Source organism: Hyperolius riggenbachi, chromosome 1 (genome assembly GCF_040937935.1).
Source record: "Hyperolius riggenbachi isolate aHypRig1 chromosome 1, aHypRig1.pri, whole genome shotgun sequence".
NCBI classification, from domain to species: domain Eukaryota; kingdom Metazoa; phylum Chordata; class Amphibia; order Anura; family Hyperoliidae; genus Hyperolius; species Hyperolius riggenbachi.
In genome coordinates this window covers 349658919-349680327 of record NC_090646.1, presented here as the reverse complement: position 1 = coordinate 349680327, position 21409 = coordinate 349658919, and the positions used below count along the sequence as shown (strand labels likewise).

General features: G+C 43.2%; 1 protein-coding gene across 2 annotated transcripts in view; it reads right to left on the bottom strand.

The window, feature by feature from the left end:
* Positions 1-345: 345 nt before the first annotated feature.
* CELF5 (CUGBP Elav-like family member 5) overlaps positions 346-21409 on the bottom strand; it is a 203937-nt gene continuing 182873 nt past the window's right edge. For both annotated transcript variants that reach the window (XM_068234091.1, XM_068234092.1), the window contains exons 7-13: positions 20406-20550; positions 19697-19843; positions 17890-17955; positions 13089-13166; positions 5972-6115; positions 668-832; positions 346-528 (exon numbers count right to left, since the gene is read on the bottom strand). In XM_068234091.1, the coding sequence (XP_068090192.1) occupies positions 705-832; positions 5972-6115; positions 13089-13166; positions 17890-17955; positions 19697-19843; positions 20406-20550 (708 nt within the window). In that variant the 3' untranslated portion in view covers positions 346-528; positions 668-704. The remainder of the gene's footprint in view (positions 529-667; positions 833-5971; positions 6116-13088; positions 13167-17889; positions 17956-19696; positions 19844-20405; positions 20551-21409) is intronic.

Below are 21409 nucleotides of genomic sequence, written 5' to 3'. Positions count from 1 at the left end.
AACCAAAAAGAAAACCTAAAACTGAAAATATAGCATTTTGTAACAACATCCCTCATTGCTTGGCCCTCTGGCAGTGGAAGGGATGTGGCGTGTTGCACTGGGCCTCCCCAATAAATAGATATGTTCATATAAATACGTAAACATATAGTTCTTTGCACTGCAAATCAGTAGACACTCTTATGGTGGGGGTTTGCCACCTGAAGGGTCTCCGGTATGATTATCACCCCGTATCCCCTCATGTATTTGGTCATTTGAAGGAGGTCATCAGGTGCAAGTTTGTTCCATCAGCGGTGGTGTTTCTTGGGCGTTCAGCAGACAGACATAGAACACTCACAAGACACAACCTTGTGTTTAGGTAGCTTGGTTCTTGTTTCTCCTCCCCATAGCCACCTTTATTTGGTCCTTGGGTGTGGGTGAGGGACAAAGGTCATGAGGCTCAGGGGTGGGAGGGAGTGTTTAGAAGGAATAAGTCTTCTTTCCCCATAATCCTATGGGGAAGGTTTTAGAAGTCAAAGGTCCATTGTGTACCTGCAGTATGAAAAACAAAAAGTGAAAAGATGTTTATGACAAAGCAAGACAGCAAGTTGGGAGGTATTAAGGCTAATATTACTTTGATGAGAAAGTGGGTGGTTAAATAAAACAAGACATTTGTAAAAAGAAGATTTACCTGTATGATCAGGAGGGGACTATCGGCCTGAATTCAGTCAATAGGGTTGGCTTGTGTCCTTGGGTCTCTTTAGCTGGACCTTAAGCCTTTTCATTCCTATCTGAAAGCCATTCATGGCCTGGATTGCTGTTTGAGCACTTGATGGATTATCGAAACTAACAAATCCTAAGGGGTGAAAGAGAAAAGTTTGGAAGTGAAAAGAACATATGAGTTTGATAATCAAATGACATTTAAATTACTGAGTCACAACCAGTGGCGTAACTACAATACATGGGGCCCCCAGAAAAACTTTGATGGGGCCCCCAATGTTCCTTCCCTTACCTTCTATTGGTGCTCTTCACGGCCTTGGGGCCCATCTCATAAGGATCAAAAAACAAGTGTGGCCATCATGATCTTCAAACCCATAACAAGTGTAGCCACAAAAACACCTGATCTAAAGTAAAGTCCCCTATATCGGAGGAAGGGGATTTTATTAGTCCCCCCCCCCCCACACAGCTCTGGGTCCCCCTGCGATCACAGGTGCTGCTCCCATCTAGTTACTCACCTGTGCACAACAATATTTGGGGTATGACGCAGGGATGAGCAAAACAGTCACTGGCAGTTTTGCAAGATAGCCATCGAACTTCCGAGAATCTTGCAAATCAGTTTTATGAAACTGGCACATTTGATTGAAAAAGGATTGTAAATAGAAGTTAAAACAATTCTATTTACAATCATTTTACTATTGATGTTTGTTTTTACAGCAAAGCCTTTCTCAACCCTTTTTACCCTGGAGGACACACTAAAATTACAGTGGTGTGAAAAACTATTTGCCTCCTTCCTGATTTCTTATTCTTTTGCATGTTTGTCACACTTAAATGTTTCTGCTCATCAAAAACCGTTAACTATTAGTCAAAGATAACATAATTGAACACAAAATGCAGTTTTAATGATGGTTTTTATTATTTAGTGAGAAAAAAAACTCCAAATCTACATGGCCCTGTGTGAAAAAGTGATTGCCCCCCTTGTTAAAAAATAACTTAACTGTGGTTTATCACACCTGAGTTAAATTTCTGTAGTCACCTCCAGGCCTGATTACTGCCACACCTGTTTCAATCAAGAAATCACTTAAATAGGAGCTATCTGACACAGAGAAGTAGACCAAAAGCACCTCAAAAGCTAGACATCATGCCAAGATTCAAAGAAATTCAGGAACAAATGAGAACAAAGTACTGTAATTGAGATCTATCAGTCTGGTAAAGGTTATAAAGCCATTTCTAAAGCTTTGGGACTCCAGCGAACCACAGTGAGAGCCATTATCCACAAATGGCAAAAACATGGAACAGTGATGAACCTTCCCAGGAGTGGCCGGCCGACCAAAATTACCCCAAGAGCGCAGAGAAAACTCATCCGAGCAGCCACAAAAGACCCCAGGACAACATCTAAAGAACTGCAGGCCTCACTTGCCTCAATTAAGGTCAGTGTTCACGACTCCACCATAAGAAAGAGAATGGGCAAAAACGGCCTGCATGGCAGATATCCAAGGTGCAAACCACTTTTAAGCAAAAAGAACATTAAGGCTCGTCTCAATTTTGCTAAAAAAACATCTCAATGATTGGCAAGACTTTGGGGAAAATACCTTGTGGACCAACGTGACAAAAGTTGAACTTTTTGGAAGGTGCGTGTCCCGTTACATCTGGCGTAGAAGTAACACAGCATTTCAGCAAAAGAACATCATACCAACAGTAAAATATGGTGGTGGTAGTGTGATGGTCTGGGGTTGTTTTGCTGCTTCAGGACCTGGAAGGCTTGCTGTGATAGATGGAAACATGAATTCTACTGTCTACCAAAAAATCCTGAAGGAGAATGTCCGGCCATCTGTTTGTCAACTCAAGCTGAAGCGATCTTGGGTGCTGCAGCAGGACAATGACCCAAAACACACCAGCAAATCTACCTCTGAATGGCTGAAGAAAAACAAAATGAAGACTTTGGAGTGGCCTAGTCAAAGTCCTGACCTGAATCCTATTGAGATGTTGTGGCATGACCTTAAAAAGGTGGTTCATGCTAAAAAACCCTCAAATAAAGCTGAATTACAACAATTCTGCAAAGATGAGTGGGCCAAAATTCCTCCAGAGCGCTGTAAAAGACTCGTTGCAAGTTATCGCAAACGCTTGATTGCAGTTATTGCTGCTAAGGGTGTCCCAACCAGTTATTAGGTTCAGGGGGCAATTTCTTTTTCACACAGGGCCATGTAGGTTTTGAGTTATTTTTCTCAATAAATATTAAAAACCATCATTTAAAACTGCATTTTGTGTTCAATTATGTTATCTTTGACTAATAGTTAACGGTTTTTGATGAGCAGAAACGTTTAAGTGTGACAAACATGCAAAAGAATAAGAAATCAGGAAGGGGGCAAATAGTTTTTCACACCACTGTATGTTTTGGATCTCAAGGAACCCCTGCATTAATGGAGGGAGAGCGGATTTATTTATTTTATAGTAGGATTGGTCATTAACTGCTTGCCGACCGTGTCACGCCAACAAGCGTGGCCGTGGCGGCAGCCCCAGGACCGCCTAACGCCGATCGCTGTAAAGTCCTAGGGCAGCAGTTTGCAGGAGATCGCGTGCATCTCCTGCTTGGTGGGCTGAGCAGAGCTCCACCTTCAGTCTCTGATCGCCGCTCGGAAGACTGTTACACGGCGAAACGTGTATTTACATGTACAGCTCTGCGATCAGCAGCAGCGCTGTACTGGGGACCGCCATGTGACACGGCTGTCCCCCTGGGGGACAAGAGAGCGATCGGCTCTCATAGGCAGAATCCTATGACAGCCGATCGCCGTGATTGGCCGGCTGGGGGGAGGGAGGGGTTAGAAAAAAAATAATAAAAAATAGTAAGAAATATTAAAAAATATTAGAATATAATATTAGAAATATAAAAAAAAAACCCAAAAAAACAACAACAATCACTTGTGTGCTGAGTTGTGCGGCCATGCAGCTTGGCCTTAAAGCTGCAGTGGCCAATTAAGTAGAAAATAGCCTGGTCACTAGGGGGGTTTAACACCATGGTCCTCAAGAGGTTAAAAGAAGGTGAGGCTAGACACTTAACAGGAATATTAAGAAATAAATTGAAAAAAAATCATTATTTCCCAGTTTTTGGCCATTATAGTTTGAAATTAATACATGCTACTGTAATTAAAACCCATTTATTTTATTTGCCCATTCGTCCCGCTTATTACACCATTTAAATTATGTCCCTATCACAATGTATGGTGCCGATATTTTATTTGGAAATAAAGGTGCATTTTTTCAATTTGCGTCCATCACTATTTACAAGCCCATAATTTAAAAAATTATATTAATACACTCCTTTGACATGCTTATTTAAAAAGTTCAGACCCTTAGGTAACTATTTATGTTGTTTGTTTGTTTTTTTAATTGTATTTTTTTTTTTTATTAAAAATTTTATTTGGGTAATTTGTGGTTTCTGGAGGTAAACAGCTAATTTTAAATATAAAATAATGCATTTGTTTAATAAAAAAATAGATGTGGGTGTAGTTACCACAAGATGGCCACAGTCAAAAAGTCCTGGAAGTGTATGATCAGGCTTCCAGGATGCATTAGGAGGACGGGAAACTTTTTGTGAATCTGTTAAGAGGCTGTCGGGTTTTCTACGGGGGAGGGGGGGGGGCTTCGATCAATGAATGGGATCTATAATCCCATTAATCCCATTCATTGATAGCTGGGCTAACGGCCTGTGGGAGTGCGCGCAGCCCAGCTGGACGAGAATGTTCATCCAGTTGGGCTTAAGTGGTTAAAGTGGTCCAACACCCAGCATTTCAACTTTGCTTTAAAAGATTGCTTACAGCTTAGGAACTATTATGCCAGATTTTTTTTTTGCAGAAATTCACTGAATGGATCAAACATGACATTTTAGTGTTGCATTTAGCTAGAAATCCTCCTCCGTGCTGAGGTTATTAGATACAAATGTATCTATTTACAATGTAAATAAACAAACACCTCTCTGAGAGAGAACAGAGGGCTTCCCAGACAGGCTTTTCAGAGGTCTATTTGCATTCCAAACAAAGATACATTTGTAACTAAACCTCAGCATGGATGCAGATTTCTAGTTAAATGCAAAACTAAAATGTTATGTTTAACCCATTCAGTGAATTTCTGCTAAAAAAAAAATCTGCCATAATAGTTTCTAAGCTGTAAGCAATCTTTTAAAGCAAAGTTGTAATGCTGGGTGTTAGACTGCTTTAACCCTCCTGGCGGTATGAAAAATTCCGCCAGGAGGCAGCGCGGCAGTTTTTTTTTTTAAAATCATGTAGCGAGCCCAGGGCTCGCTACATGATAGCCGCTGCTCAGCGGCATCCCCCCGCCCTCTTCGATCGCCTTCGGCGATCTCCGATCAGGAAATCCCGTTCAAAGAACGGGATTTCCTGGAGGGCTTCCCCCGCCGCCATGGCGACGGGGCGGGATGACGTCACCGACGTCGTGACGTCATTGGGAGTCCTGATCCACCCCTCGGCGCTGCCTGGCACTGATTGGCCAGGCAGCGCACAGGGTCTGGGGGGGGGGGGCCCGCGCGCCGCAACGGATAGCGGCGATCGGGCGCAGGCCAGCAAAAAAAAAATTAAGAAAATCGGCCCGGCAGGGCCGGAGAAAACCTCCTGCGCGGCTTACCCCGAACGTTACCAACAGGAAGGTTAAGGGCTAAAATCGATGGAAAGATCGTACTAACATTTTTGCGGAAAACTTTTGTTCTCACCTAATGTGACTTCATGGCAAGAATTGACTGCTGATCTTGCTAGAATCTCACTAAAGGTGGCCACATGATACAATAAAATTATCTAATTTCACAGCAATTCAATAAAAATGTGATTGAATTTCCCATTTTTCTTTGATAAAAGAAGATTGGGAGTGTTGAGTGTTGTGGTTTTTCTGATCAATTTTTATATAAATTGAATAGTAGATTGTAAATTTCTTGATGTACCGACCCAAGCAATTTTATCAGCATTTTCAACTTTTTTTTTTTCATAATTGGAGGAAAAAAGAACATATGTGTGTGGTACATTGGTCAGGTTTTTAATAATGTTACAAATGGTCGGGAAAAAATTATTGCAATTCTTGAATTGAAAAGATATTTAAAAACTTGTATGGTGTGTGGCTACATTAAGCGAGATTGGGACCATTTTGCCGTAAGACTGAGCGTGACAATTTTGCTCCCTCATCCCTAGTATGATGTTACTGAAACATAAAAGCAATCCAGTTCACCTTGTGGTAAGGTGCACTTTATGAAAAATGTTTTACGTTTGAAACTCACCAAAACACTTGCTCTGATTGGTCGCTCGATCCATAAATACTTTGGATGAAATGATGTTTCCGAAGGGCAAAAACATTTGTGTTAGTTCATTATCCCCAAACTCTTGGGGGAGATGATAAATAAATAAGTTACAGCCTTCAGGTCCTGTGAGACAATAACAGACAAACATATTACAAAGATGAATTGTTATTTTAGTCTAGGAATACAAAGTGTTCACACAGATTAATTATAACCAGGCTTCCTTTTTTTTTCAAAAGAATCTTATATTGGATTTTCTCCGTCAAATAACAAACTTGTATTTTACAAATGTCATGGGCCTCTCAGAAGACCCAGAAGATTGGCTCAGTGCCTGGGAATGCCCTTCATCTCAGCCAACCTGACATCAGTCGAGAAAGACAGGATGGCCCTAATCTCTAGTGACACAGCCAGGACCTTCATCTATACCAGCAGCCTAGGTATTCAAGCTCATGTATACTGTACATTAGGGAAAAGAGCAGCAATGCAAAGCACATGCCTTTTCCCTTCATTGTTTGTTTGGGAAAGGTGTTGTTCGTTGACAAATTCCAGTAATTTATCATGCTAGGCAATAAAGTTTTTGAAATAGAATTCCAAGTTATGTATGCAACCCTTAATGCTTTTTCCACTTCTCATGTGTACACCACTTTGTATTGGTCTTTCACGTGGAATTCCAATAAAACTGATTCATGTTTGTGGCAGTAATATGACAAAATGTGGAAAACTTCAAGGGGGCCGAGTACTTTTGCAAACCACTGTACTTACCTAAGAAGGAAGCCTCTGAATCCTCCAGAGGCTTTCCACCTCCTCCTGGCCCCCACCATTTCCACGAGCAGACACCCGGAAAGAAAGAGCTTGTTTTTCTGGCGGTGACCGAGTTCCTCTTCATGTATGAACGTGGCCATACTGCACCTGCACAAGTATGGACATGACTACGTAGTAAGCCAGAGCTGCTCATGCACAGTGGCTCCGTGGTACTGTGCAGGTGCAGCCGTACTTGCGTGGGTGCAGCACGGCCTCACTCATGCAATGTTCAGAGGGTTCCCGGGCAGCTGGAGGAGAACGTGGGAACCTCTGGTGGATTGATAGGCTTCCCTCTTCTTTTCTCAGTAAAGTATTTGTTTCTCAACCTTAGGTTTGTCTTGGGATCACTTTAAAACTTGCAGCAATCAAAGAGGATTGCATGGTGGCACTTATTATGTGGGCAGATCAGCACTGCACCTGCTAGGAATGGCAGTTCAGGGTTTGCAGTGAAAACCTTGTGGGAAATAATACTTACTTAGGCACCCCTCCACCCCCCCCCCTTTCATTATTGGTTTAAATAATTATTCCCCTTCAATAATTTTACCCACAAGGCAACCAAGGATACTGCCTCAGGACTTGTGGGACTGTTCGGCAAAAAGGAGGTCCACTGCACGTCTCACGGAGATCCACAGCAAGCCCACTGAACTTGAGTGGCGAGGGGAGCAGAGTCTGTGGAGAGTCTCTGTGGAGAGTCTTCATGGCTCCAGCAGCATCTCTCATCACATGACCTGCGGGACATACCAGCAGGATGAGAGATGCCACTGAAAAGATGGGTACTCTGGAGGAGGATGATGGAAGATCGCATCGCTGGAGCATGGGTAGGTGAGTTACAAACCCACAGACTAGGTTCTGCCTGACTCTCTACATAAGGTGCACATGGCTGCCTAACTCCAGGGTGGGAAGGGCCACACTTGGCTTCCTAATACTGGGGGAAACCTATGGCTATCTAATACTAGTGAGCACAACTGACTACCTAATAATGAGGGAGTTTGCTGCCAGAGTAATCAGAGTAAACTAACTCCCTCAATACTGGAGCACATGCAGCAAGATAACCTCCTCACTACCATAGCACCTGCAGCAACGTAACCCTCACCCCCACTCAACTTTGCCAGAGTAAGCAACCTCCTCCACTGCCAGAGAACCGCAAGGTAACCCCCTATTGTAATGCTGCAAGGTAAACTCACTGCCAGAGCTCCTGAAGCAAGGTAGCCTCCTCACTGCCAAAGCACGTGCAGCAAGATTTACTGCCAAAGCATCTGCATTCTATTGCATTTGCCTAAACAGAGCACCCACAGTCAGATAACCTCCTCACTGCCAGAGCACCTGCAGTAAGGTAATCCTCCACTAAATAGAGCATCTACAGTAGGATAAACTCCTCACTGCCAGAGCACCGGCAACAAGGTAACCTCACTGCCAAAGCACCTGAAGCAAGGTAATCCCCCACTAAACAGAGCACATACAGCAAGGTAATCTCCTCACTGCCAAAGGACCTGAAGCAAGGTAATCCCCCACTAAACAGAGCACATACAGCAAGGTAAATAATCTCCTCACTGCCAAAGGACCTGCAAGCAAGGTTTACTGTCAAAGCACCTGCAGCGAGGTAACCTCCTCACTGTCAAAGTATGTGCAGCAAGGTAACCTCTTGCTAACTAGGTATAGGATTTAATTCCATTGCATTTGCCTTAAGAGCTTCCATACTTCAGAATTTCACCCCTTCACTCATATGTGCGGCAAGGATACCTGTCTTTCAGTTTTCTGCATGGGTTTTCCTGCATGCGTTTTCTGAACATAGTTACATAGTTACATAGTTATTTTGGTTGAAAAAAGACATACGTCCATTGAGTTCAACCAGTATAAAGTACAACACTAGCCTGCTCCCTCACATATCCCTGTTGATCCAGAGGAAGGCGAAAAAACCCTTACAAGGCATGGTCCAATTAGCCCCTAAAGGGAAAAATTCCTTCCCGACTCCAGATGGCAATCAAATAAAATCCCTGGATCAACATCATTAGGCCTTACCTAGTAATTGTAGCCATGGATGTCATTCAACCCAAGGAAAGCATCTAAGCCCCCTTTAAATGCAGGTATAGAGTTTGCCATAACGACTTCCTGTGGCAATGCATTCCACATCTTAATCACTCTTACTGTAAAGAACCCTTTCCTAAATAAATGGTTAAAACGTTTTTCCTCCATGCGCAGATCATGTCCTCTAGTCCTTTGAGAAGGCCTAGGGACAAAAAGCTCATCCGCCAAGGTATTATATTGCCCTCTGATGTATTTATACATGTTAATTAGATCCCCTCTAAGGCGCCTTTTCTCTAGACTAAATAAACCCAGTTTATCTAACCTTTCTCGATAAGTGAGACCTTCCATCCCATGCATCAATTTTGTTGCTCGTCTCTGCACCTGCTCTAAAACTGCAATATCTTTTTTGTAATGTGGTGCCCAGAACTGAATTCCATATTCCAGATGTGGCCTTACTAGAGAGTTAAACAGGGGCAATATTATGCTAGCATCTCGAGTTTTTATTTCCCTTTTAATGCATCCCAAAATTTTGTTAGCTTTAGCTGCAGCTGCTTGGCATTGAGTACGATTATTTAACTTGTTGTCAATGAGTACTCCTAAGTCCTTCTCCAAGTTTGATGTCCCCAACTGTATCCCATTTATTTTGTATGGTGCTAGACCATTAGTACGTCCAAAATACATGACCTTACATTTGTCAACATTGACTTTCATCTGCCATGTATGTGCCCATATAGCCATCCTATCCAGATCCTGTTGCAATATGACACTATCTTCCTGAGAGTTGATGATTCTGCACAATTTTGTATCATCTGCAAAAATAGCAACATTGCTCACTACTGCATCTACTAGGTCATTAATAAATAAATTGAAGAGCACTGGACCCAGAACAGACCCCTGTGGGACCCCACTGCTAACAGTCTCCCATTTTGAGTACGATCCATTGACCACAACTCTTTGTTTTCTGTCCATTAGCCAGTTTCCTATCCATGAACACAGACTCTTCCCCAGTCCTTGCATCCTCAACTTTTGCACCAGACTTTTGTGGGGAACAGTGTCGAAGGCCTTTGCAAAGTCCAAGTATATCACATCTACAGCATTCCCAATATCCATATTAGCATTCACTACCTCATAAAAGCTGAGCATGTTAGTCAAACAGGACCTGTCTTTAGTAAACCCATGTTGATGCTGAGAAATAAGATTATTTTCTACTATGAAGTCATGTATAGTATCTCTTAGTAACCCCTCAAATAGTTTGCATACAACTGATGTTAAACTTACAGGTCTATAATTTCCTGAATCAGATTTTTTGCCCTTCTTAAATAATGGGAAAACGTGGGCTGTACGCCAATCCACTGGGACTCTGCCAGTTGCAAGAGAGTCACAAAAGATAAGATTAAGGGGTTTATCTATAACTGAACTTAATTCCCTTAGGACCCGAGGATGCATGCCATCCGGGCCAGGTGCCTTGTCTATTTTTAATTTATTTAGTCTTGCCTTCACTTCTTCCTGCGTTAAGTATTTAATATTACAGTTAGAAGATTGAGACTCTTCTGCCTCTGTAGTTTGCAACAGTGCTGTTTCTTTTGTGAAGACAGAAGCAAAGAAAGCATTTAATAACTCTGCCTTACCTTGGTCATCCACCATTGAGTTCCCATCCTCATCCTTTAGGAGTCCTATACAGTCAACCTTTCTTTTTTTAGAGTTAATGTACTTGTAAAACTTTTTTGGGTTAGATTTGATATCCCTAGCGATTTGATTTTCAGCTTCGATCTTTGCCAGCCTAATTTCTTTTTTACAATTTTTATTGCACTCCTTATAATTGCTTAGTGCAGCCTCGGTCCCCTCCTGTTTTAAGACCTTATAGGCATTCTTTTTCCTCTTCATTTTATCTTTAACCTTTCTATTCATCCATAGAGGCCTTTTTTTATTCCTAGACATTTTGTTTCCATATGGGATATACATACTACAGTATTGATTGAGTATAAGTTTAAAAGCTTGCCATTTCCCTTCAGTGTCTTCCCCTTGTAGTACATTATCCCAGTTCACCAAACTTAGTGCCTGCCTAATTTGAGTGAACTTTGCTTTTCTAAAATTCATAGTTTTAGTGGTCCCGCTGCCCCGTGGCCTATCAGTCACCAGATCAAACGTTATCATGTTGTGATCACTATTTCCCAAATGTTCTTGAACCTGCACATTTGATACATTATCTGGTCTATTAGAAATGATCAGATCCAGTAACGCATGCCCCCTAGTCGGTTCTGTTACCATTTGTGTCAAGTAATTGTCCTGTAGTGCTGCCAGAAATCTGCTGCTTTTACCAGAATGGGTAGCCTCAATACTCCAGTCAATGTCTGGAAAGTTGAAGTCGCCCATAATTATGACCTCATTTTTACCTGCAGCTTTTTCAATCTGCTGTAGTAATCGCAGTTCTGCAGCTTAATTAATAAGAGGTGGCCCGTAGCATACCCCAATAAGCAATTGGCATGCAACATGTGTGTTTGCATGCAGCAGCTAATGTAATTGATAGAGAAAACTGACAAAATGTGCATAATTATCCTGGAGAAGGTCAGTTTTTTTCTGCGTGTGAAAAGCGCATTAAGTGTGAACTAGCCCATTTTTTTCTGTGAAGAAAGCGCACACGAAAAACTAAAAACAGTGTGTCCCCTGCCTAAGGCTAAGGTCACACTTGTCCATGTGGAAAATGATCAGTTTCCTGGTATGGGCATTTTTTTTTTGCGTTTTTCCTACGTTTGCGTTTTTCCATGTGCGTTTTCTGCATTTTTCATGTGTTTCTTTTTGCGTTTTTTCATTAATATTCATATTTAACAAGTACAAATAAATTATTTTCAAATTAGTTTTTACCTTTTTGGGCAAAAATGCATCAAAAAAGCATGCATTTTTTTAACCAAAGGAATGCATTACACGTAGTAGGCATGCTTTCTGCATACAGTATGCAGAAAGAATGAACTTGTTGTGCGTTTTAAAAACGCATCTAAAAGCACATTAAAAACGTACACCGCTGTCGGTATTTCCGCCTTCAGGGTGGTAATTCATAAAAATGTTGCCTGTTGTGACAGGCGTGCGGAGATACTCCGCTGTAGCCAGGCGTTAGGCTGTCGGGAGACATGCGGAAGCCGGAGAAGCAGGCGGAATCCCTCCATGCGGTGTTCTCTCTGCAGCTGCTTGGGAGGTCTGTCCCATTCACTGCAACGGATTCCGCACGCTTCTCGCCACATCAGAGGTAGCGGTAATACCCGTCCGCATACCGCTACCTCTAATTTTTATGAATTGACCACTTGTTACTTTTGCTGTGATAATCACCGCGCAAGGCGGTGATTTATCACTTTGCTCGCGAATGTCGGCTTTTCATGCGGAAAAGCCTTTATGAATACAGATCTTGCTGTGTGGTCGGTAAAGTGTGCCGTTTTCTGCATTCCCGCATGCGGGAATGCTTTATGAATCGAGGCCTTTGTCTTTGCTCTTTTCTATTAATAGTGGACAGTGTGGCTGCAAGGAAGCCTAATTCAAATCATTAACATGTCTAAAATCCTAATTAGCTGCATGTCAAAATAGAAAGATTGTTTTAAATAGCAATACAATGCAAAATGGCTTGACTATCAATTATACATATGAATATTTTAAAAGGCTGGCTTCTAAGGGGAGAAGCACATCACGTGTAAACGGTGCACTGTAATTGTCTATAGAGAATGTCAATACAATATATGCCTATACAATAATTGTATACTGCCTATACAATGTAATCAAATATAAAAGAAAATAACATCAGCTCTACTCGAATTGCCTTTTTTAAAATTACAACAAACCGATAGTCATTAACTCTCCTAAAAGTTGACTACTGTATAAGAAAAAGAACGTATTTACTCCAGCTAGGAATTGAAGCTCTGTCATTTTTGTGTGTGTGTGTTTGGGTGCCTATTGGATAGATTTCTGTGTACATCCTAACACAGAGAAAGGGAAGTAAGGTAGAATCTCTCCAAAGAGGACAAAGACAGCAATAAAATCTCTTTCTTTGATACTACAGTCAAGACAACTTTTTTTGTATCATTGTGTGTGACCTGTGAAGAAGATTTTCCTCACTTCCTTTCCAAATCCCAGGGTGACCAATGACAGGAAGTGAAGGGAAATCTCTTGACTGGTGAAAAAGACAGCAGTACAAGCCTGTCAAAGGTTGTAAACCCCATTCACACAAAAATAATAAAACATTTTTTACTGCTTGAAACAGTGAATATATGGTGTCCAGCAACATGCTTACCTTCACGTTGCTGCAGAATAGGAGGCGGCTGAGGGGTGTTGTGTGTGACAGGTGTGAGAGCCGCAGTAGGATAAATTGCTAAAAAAAAAATAAAATGAAAATTATGAACTTAGTGTTTATTAAAAAAAGGTGTCATACAGGTGACTATAACTACAGTGGTAAACAGCAAAGAATTGGCATCCAGAAATACACATTTGTTTGCCCTGTTTGTTCTGAAGAGGCGTGGTTACAAACAAAACAGCTGTCTACCTTAAAGAAGTATTTTAGTATGGAGTGCTGGAGCCTGCTGCCTATTGTTGTATAGAAATACACATTCAGGTAGAAAAGGGATATACTGTAGGTACTGTGAAGAAAACAACAAAGAGGGACTGAACGTAAAACAAATTAAGAAAGTGACGTTGCTACTGTACAATCCAGCTCAAACAGAAATTGGGATAAATGACTAAGTATGATGTCACTCACCATCAATGTGAGGTCCTAGGCAAGTACCCACTTTGGGCCCACCCTTGATGGCCATCTGACTTTGTTTGTAAGAGATGGTGGGGGCTAGTGTCAACCATGACCCTAGTTTCTCTTAATGGCCCGTACTCACGGGCAGCAAATGTTGCCTGTCGCCAGCACACGTGAGCGTGTGGGCGACAGGCCGGCGACAGCTCCTCGCCAGGTCCCTCCGCGTACACACGCGGAAGAGGGACCAGCGGCGAGGCGGAAGCTGTCGCCGACGTTCCTCCTCCCTCCGCCGGAAGCTCCATATACTTTAATGGAGGTTGCTGTCGCTAGTCCGAGTACTCACGCGGACTAGCGACAGTTGCGGCGGAGGTGCGGCGGCGACTGTCGCCATGCGATTGAAACTTTCAATCGCATGGCGACATGAGCGACGGGCGACAGTTCGGGGTGCGCGCGCGTGCAACGGCCCATACTCACGGGCGACCTGTCGCCGCAACACGCGCGCGCCGCGTGTTGAGGCGACAAAAGTCCCTCGTGAGTATGGGCCATTAGGCTGAAGGCACCTGTCTAAGTTGCCTTGCCCTGGTTCCTGGTGAGTTCTATGGCTGTATGGTGTGGGTCTCCATGAGACCAGCAGCTGGAAATGCCATCCTATTGAGCGCCTCCTCTCAGAGCCGGATTAAGGCTAAATGGGGCCCTAAGCAAAGTAACTGATTTGGGCTCCCCATCATGTCGTAATAGAATCAGAAGATGCAGCTGCACAGCAACATGCCGCACACACCAGGGCAGCCGAGCTACTGGTTGCTATGGGCAACAGCCAGCTTTCCTCTGTGGGTGCACAATGCAGGGAATAGCAGCGGCAAAATGCAGAGTGAGAGATGAATGGCTGGGACATTTGCACTCAGGGGCTAGGGCACCCCTGTGAAGAGGGTGCCAGATATCACAGCAGCAGCACTTTCCCCCTGCATCTCCAGCCTGGCAATAGCAGAAAGCTCTGGACACCGCCAAACCGGAAGCCGTTCCCCAGACAGAATTACATAACCACCCCCACCATCGAACAACAGATTTCCTCCCAAACTAGACAGCCACCATGCAGCCTCTATCCCAGTGAATACGATAGTCCAGCAGAGAAGACAGCCGCAGCGGGGGAGAATGACAGCACCAGATGACTCACATTCACCTATTGCGATCCAAGCAATAGAGGTCCCGTCATCCGGAGCCTATCTGTCTCCTCTAGAGTGCTGCTGCTCTGTTACTACTGCTATTACTACTTCCTACTTTTTGTCTGATCAGAGAATCAGGAAGTTCGGAGCGAGCGGCTGCACTGTAGAAGAGACAGATGGGTTTCAGATGACGGGATCTCTATCGCTTGGATCATGGATAGGTGAGTGAGTGTTTGCCATCTGCTGCTATCATTCTTGCTGCAGCTGTGGTTGTCTGTGGGAAGGGAGGGAGGAGTGGGCAGCGGCAGAGCGCACAGTAGCAGGAGTGGGACCTAGGAGGAAAGCCTGACTTTTAAGACAATCAGCAGCGCACGGCATCATTTGACAAGACAAGACAAATAACATTTATATCGTGCTTTTCTCCTGGCGGACTCAAAGCGCCAGAGCTGCAGCCACTAGGATGCGCCCTATAGGCAGTAGCAGTGTTAGAGAGACTTGCCTAAGGTCTACTACTGAATAGGTGCTGGCTTACTGAACAGGCAGAGACGAGATTCAAACCCTGGTCTCCTGTGTCAGAGGCAGAGCCCTTAAAGGGACTCCGAGCAGTGCCTGTGGGTATGCCTTTAAGCATACCCACAACTATTTAATTACATCCTCACACCTACCAGCATGATGTTTGTAATATCTTTGCAATAATAGATAAACTGCCACCCTACGCCTTTTAGTTTTCGCAATTTTCGCGATCGAAATTGCCGCGGCCGTGATTTCGATCGCGAAAATAGCGAAAACTAAAAGGCATAGGGCAGCGGTTTATATATCATTGGAAAGAGGAGAAAGAGAGCTTTAAAATGATATGCATCTTTCCATAGTTACTGCACTGCTCAGAGTCCCTGTAACCATTATACCATCCAGCCACCGCTGACAGGATGGCGAGGGCTGGTTTATGTGCTGATGGGGCCCCTTTGACTCTGAATGGGGCCCCAAGCGACTGCTTTTGTTGCCTGGTCGGTAATCCGGCCCTGCCTCCTCTCCACTAGAGTAGTGAGTGGAGCACTGTGAAGGTGTTAGCTCACCTGCCCTGGTGGCACATTTTTTCCTTCTTCCTGTTAGATCAGTGTGTCCAGTCTCCAAGACTCCTCACAGCCATGTCACTGCTCCTATGACCATCCAGCATGTGACATCAGTTTGAAGATGAAAGCAGGAAAGAGTGTTATGGTTCCGTCCTGCCACACCAGTGAGTTATCGGAAGGCCTAGAACACTGATCAGACTGGAGAAGGGGGCACAACAGTAGGAGAGGTGAGTGAACAACTACTCCATCACTTGTCACTGACTGCTTTCTCTGCATTGAGTGCATTAGTGGCTGGAGGGGGAGCAATGACTGGTGAAAGGCCAACTAGAGGGGCAAACGGTCTTTTTAATTCTTGTATCTGGGACCACCCAGCTGCCTACTTCTAATGTAGTGCGTCCTGCAGATACATTACAAGCCAAACCACCTCTGCAGCAGTATAATGCATTGTGCTCTCTTTTTATCTACTTGAGAGAATTTGTGTGTTTTCATTCTAAATAAGTGTGCTGAATTGCCCTCAACTTTTTTTTTTCTTTTCAGAAGATCACTGCACGTGTGGTCACCTTACCTCTCTAGCTCCTTTAGGGCTGGTTCAGACGGACGCTTGTAGAGCGTTTACTGCCAGCGTTTGGGGCTTGGCGTTAAACGCTCCCATTCAAGTGAATGGGAGCGTTTGTACCAAGCTTTTACGCGCGTTTGCGCGAACGCGGCGTTCGGGTCCCGATTTTCACTGGCGTTCAAGGAGCCCCTGGAAGCTACATGTTGCTTCCAGGGGCGGTTAACCGCGACGGGTAATGTCTCCCTAGGGGAAGAAAAAACGCGACCGCATCCGAACACAATGCGAACGCTGCTGAAAGCCCGAACGCATTGCCGCCGCGACGCCAATGAACGCGACGCCTCCAAACGTCCGTCTGAACCAGCCCTTAAAGTGAACCTAATGCCAAATCAACCAAATTTCTAATGGCCCAACAGTACACAACTCGCACCACCAGGTGTCAGCTGTGAGAGATGTGTACCATCCCTGCTCTTATGTACAGTATATAACCAAATCATTTCAAGAGTGCTGGATAGTAATATGGCTGTGTGTGGGGCAGCCTTGGTAGGGAATGGGTACATTTCATTCAGATAATGTTTTTTTTGTTTCATGATCTCTCCTGTTTACGTATTGGCACCAGTATTTATGGAATAAAATCTGTCAGGATTTGTTGGCATATTTTTATCACTACGATGTGTATTTCAAGATTTTGAGGACAAACCTGCCTAGAGGTGAAGTAAAAATGCATCAAGCCTCATTCACATAATATGGGTTGCTGTGCACATTTCATTGCATATAGTCTGCAATACACAAGGACATCAATAGTACATAGACTACTGTCTGATGCTCCCAATGATGAACTATGCAGTGCTGCATGATTAAACTTCATACTGTATGTGTATGAATGTGTTGTTATTGATGTAAGCCACCTCATTCTTTATTATTTTCGCTGTTTTTTTAACACAGTTTTATCTATCATTGGGCGCCTCTTCCCCCCTTTTCACCCTTCCTAGGAGGGGTGTTACTCCGGTACCCAGTGGCTCTGCCACTGACAGGTCCTTTGTTGTTTTGCCAAGAGTGCGACCAGATCCAGTTCCAGCTGAACACCCGAGTGGAGTTGGGTTTGTAAATCTCCACCTGCCTTCAGTGAATAGTTATTGTAATAAGTGAATGAAGCGAGTGTACTTCCCAACTTTTTGAGATAAAAAAGGGACACTTAAGCCACGCCCCTGCCACACCCCTAATAATGCCCCTGGCACCCCCCTAGTCACACATACCATAAAGATTTAATTATAAAAATACTGTATGTTGTTTTATAATTCAAATCACACTGGTCCTTCCTATCCTGGTTCATTGTCCTTCAGATTAACATTTCAAAATAATAAATATATCTATTTCAAAGGTTGGGAATAAATGGGAATAGAGTCAATAAAACACAGTTTTCAGGAGAAAAATACATATATTTATATAAATCTGTACATGAGTCCTGAAAGAGGGAAACATGAGGAAGAAAGAGGGACTGGGTTCCCAAAGAGGGACTGTCCCTCTAAAAGAGGGATAGTTGGGAGCTATGGAAGAGAGGAAGATACCTGAATACTGCTGGACCCCAGTGAAGGAAGGGTGCAGACTCTCCACTGTCAGCGCTGGACTTTGGGCTATAAAGAGATGCCAGGAACATGAAAACAAAGGTTAAAAATGGCAGAAACGAAAGTCAAGAACATTAGGCTACTTTCACTCTGGTGCATTGCGGTGTGTTACGTCGGACAATATAGTGATGCAGATACTGTATATAGTAATGGTACTGTTCACATCAGTGCATTAGAAGTGCGGTGCAACAGATCCATTGGCAATAATGCAGTGTGGTACCACATAGTACGGACATTAACAGTTGCAGTGAAGCATACTTTCTACATACTATGGCCTCAATTCATCAAGACTTATCGAATCAATTGCCGACAGCTCGGTAAAATACCGAACTCGATAAGTTGATTTCAGGATTCATCACAGTTATCTACAGCTGTTAGCGAGCATTTGGTAATCATTCGGTAATGATACGATAAAGCGGAAGAAAGTGCAATTCATGAAACTGAAAGTGGGCGTGCTTTAGCATTAAATTTAGGAATAGTTATCTCCTTCACTGCTCTGTTGTTATTCCTGTCAGATCATTGCTGACAGAGAAGATGGAGCCATTTGAAGTGGTTATGTATCAGCTGAGAGTGATTCAAAGGCGCAGAAGGACAAGAATAAGGTCTAGAACAGGGGTCTCAAACTTGCGGCCCGCGGGCCATTTGTGGCCCTCGATACAATATTTTGTGGCCCTTGCCGGCAAAAGCTTCCTTATAGTTCGCTTCAGTGCTCCCAAGTAATCCGCCGCATTCCCGCCGCTAAACGAGGGCTGCAGAGCCCCCAAATCGCCCGGGGGGGGCAATCCGCCGGCATTTCTTGGAAGGGGCAGAGCTTTCAGCTTCAGCTCTGCCCCTCCTGACGTCAATCGCCGCACGGATCGCCGTCTCTCCCCACCCCTCTCTGTGAAGGAAGAGTGAGAGGGGCGGGCAGAGGCGGCGATGCGCCGCGATTGTGAAATTCCTTATGCGGCCCAGCCTCATCCTGACTTTGCCTCCTGTGGCCCCCAGGTAAATTGAGTTTGAGACCCCTGGTCTAGAACCATATCAATTTGCAAGATAATGGATTTATTTGCTATAATAGGACATCTGCATTCCTCTTGAATCATCTTGTAAGAGAACACAGGCAATGCCAGGATCAACTAAATTGCTGGCTGCACTAATTTTTTTTTAGAAAAGACTCCTATCAAGCCGTAGCTGGCAAAATTGTGGGATTGTCCCAAGCCACTTCCAGAATCCTGGTCCAGGTGTTAAGCCCTATTCAGAATGTTGCTACGTGGTGTTAAAAGGACTGCCTTTTTACCCACAATTCCACGGTAATCTTATGGCCTAGTGTTAATTTACCACTGTAAAATGGAAATATCGACACTTTACCGAATGGTTACCGATATTTTATTGAACTTACACCAAATACGGAAAAACCTTGATGAATACAACTAGAAATCGATAAACTTCGGATTTGGTAATTTAACGAACTGGAAAAAGTTATCGCAAAGACAATGAGCAATCGAAGCCAAAATGAATTGCATATGGGCCCATATGTGGTTGCATGTGGGAAAATGTGCACATTTTTTTCACAGAAGCTATTGTAATTGATAGAGAAAATGCACTGCTATCAGGTTTTTTTCTCCATGAGAAAAACACATTAAAGTGTGAACTAGCCCATTAATTAAAATTGGTTCTCAGTTTTCCTATGCAAAAAAGTGCATGAAAACAGACAAGTGTGAATGCTACCTTATTTTACTTATCAGCACACAGTCCCTTTACCACTAACCTGGATATGGCACAATGCTATTAGTGTAGATTGTGTCCAAAGCAGGATGGCTGCTGGGAAATGGAACAAGCCCTGGAAATCCGTTGGTTAATGGTGTAACCAGGCCAGGCACCGCAGCAGTGCCAATGACTGGTGGAGAATGTAGTCCTGTGGAGCATATATCAAAAATAATCTTACTATATACATTAATAGAGAGCACAGCTTTAGCTAATAACAGCTGTTAACAGTTGCTAAGTAACACATGCTGGTGTCAATGCCAATGTCACTATGCAACTTAACTCTTCCTAGTGTTACTAAGCAACACAACTCATGATATTACTAGGCTGCTTCCAGTGTTGCTAGGCAACTAAAACCCTCCTTTATACAAAGGAAATCTGAACACTAGTGCAAAACATCCCCTCCCAGTGTTGCTATGCAACCTGATCGCTTCCTCTATTAAAATGGTATAAAAATTTATACATACAGTAATTACAAGATAAAAAAAGGTCTAAATGACAGAAAAGGTATGCAGAATTTGATAAAATACATCAAATGGGTTTCACATATGCAGCAAATGTAATCAATCATATATCTACTAGCCGTATGTGACAACTATCCACTGTTTCATACATATACAGTATATATATATATATATATATATTTATATATATATATATACGTATGCATAACGTGTTACAGTACACTGCTATCCATTTTAGCCCACACTTACCTGATGCTGGTGTGATGGGTGTGGCTGGCAGTCCATTTAGATTGACTGCTCCTATCTGCTGAATATGGCATGGGGGAAACGCCACGCCAGGGCTTAGGTAGCTACCATGTGATGTTGACAGAACTGTTGTCTGCTGCTGCATAAGCTAAAGTAGGAAAACAGAGACAAAGGGGTTAATTGACAGCACTAGCATTAAAAAGGAGACTGTAAAAGTTGAATCTACACAAATTCTTCTTCTCACTACTACCAAAAATGACCCATTTGTGTGTATTTACTATAAACAAAAAGCATCCACCATCATGTAGCATGCTTAGAGCACAGCTTATTCTAGTGTCTGTATGGGATATTTTTTTTTGTTCTGCTTTGCTTTACACAAGTGTAACACGTTCCTTATATTATCCTGACCATTTTTCCTCTGCTGTACAACAAACAAATATGAACAAAAAGGGAAAATGGTGGAAAACTTATAGCAGGCAGTGCAGTTTACCTAGAGCTGTGCGCTCTGCCATCACAAGGGGGCAGCCTTTCCCAGCAATCCTACAGTACAATTAACTCTTTCGCCAATAGCTTCTCTTTATCTGCCCTGGGGAAGCAGTGACGAGAATGAATTTCTCCTTTACAGCTATGACGTATTAATGTAGTTCTCCTCCAGTCTCGGCTCAGTGTCTTCCGTTTCATAGGGGACTCTCTTTACACTCCCCAGCTCTATATATCTGCATCCCTTGCTTCATTTTTTCCAGTTGTGCTCCATCAATCACCAATCCATATTCCATTTCACGTTATCACAAGCCCCATCCTTCAACAACACAAGATTTATCACTTCTAATTTCCAGCTCCCTATCTCCAGGTCAAAGCTGTACATCTTCCATCTGTAAGTCCTCCTTTCTCAATGGCTCTTTAGAATACAAATTATGACTCAATCTCATAGCTCATATTCAGTTGCCAGTTATGTATAGCCCTTTCTAACCCCAAGGATTCTGTTCTAAAGAATAAAAAATAGAATG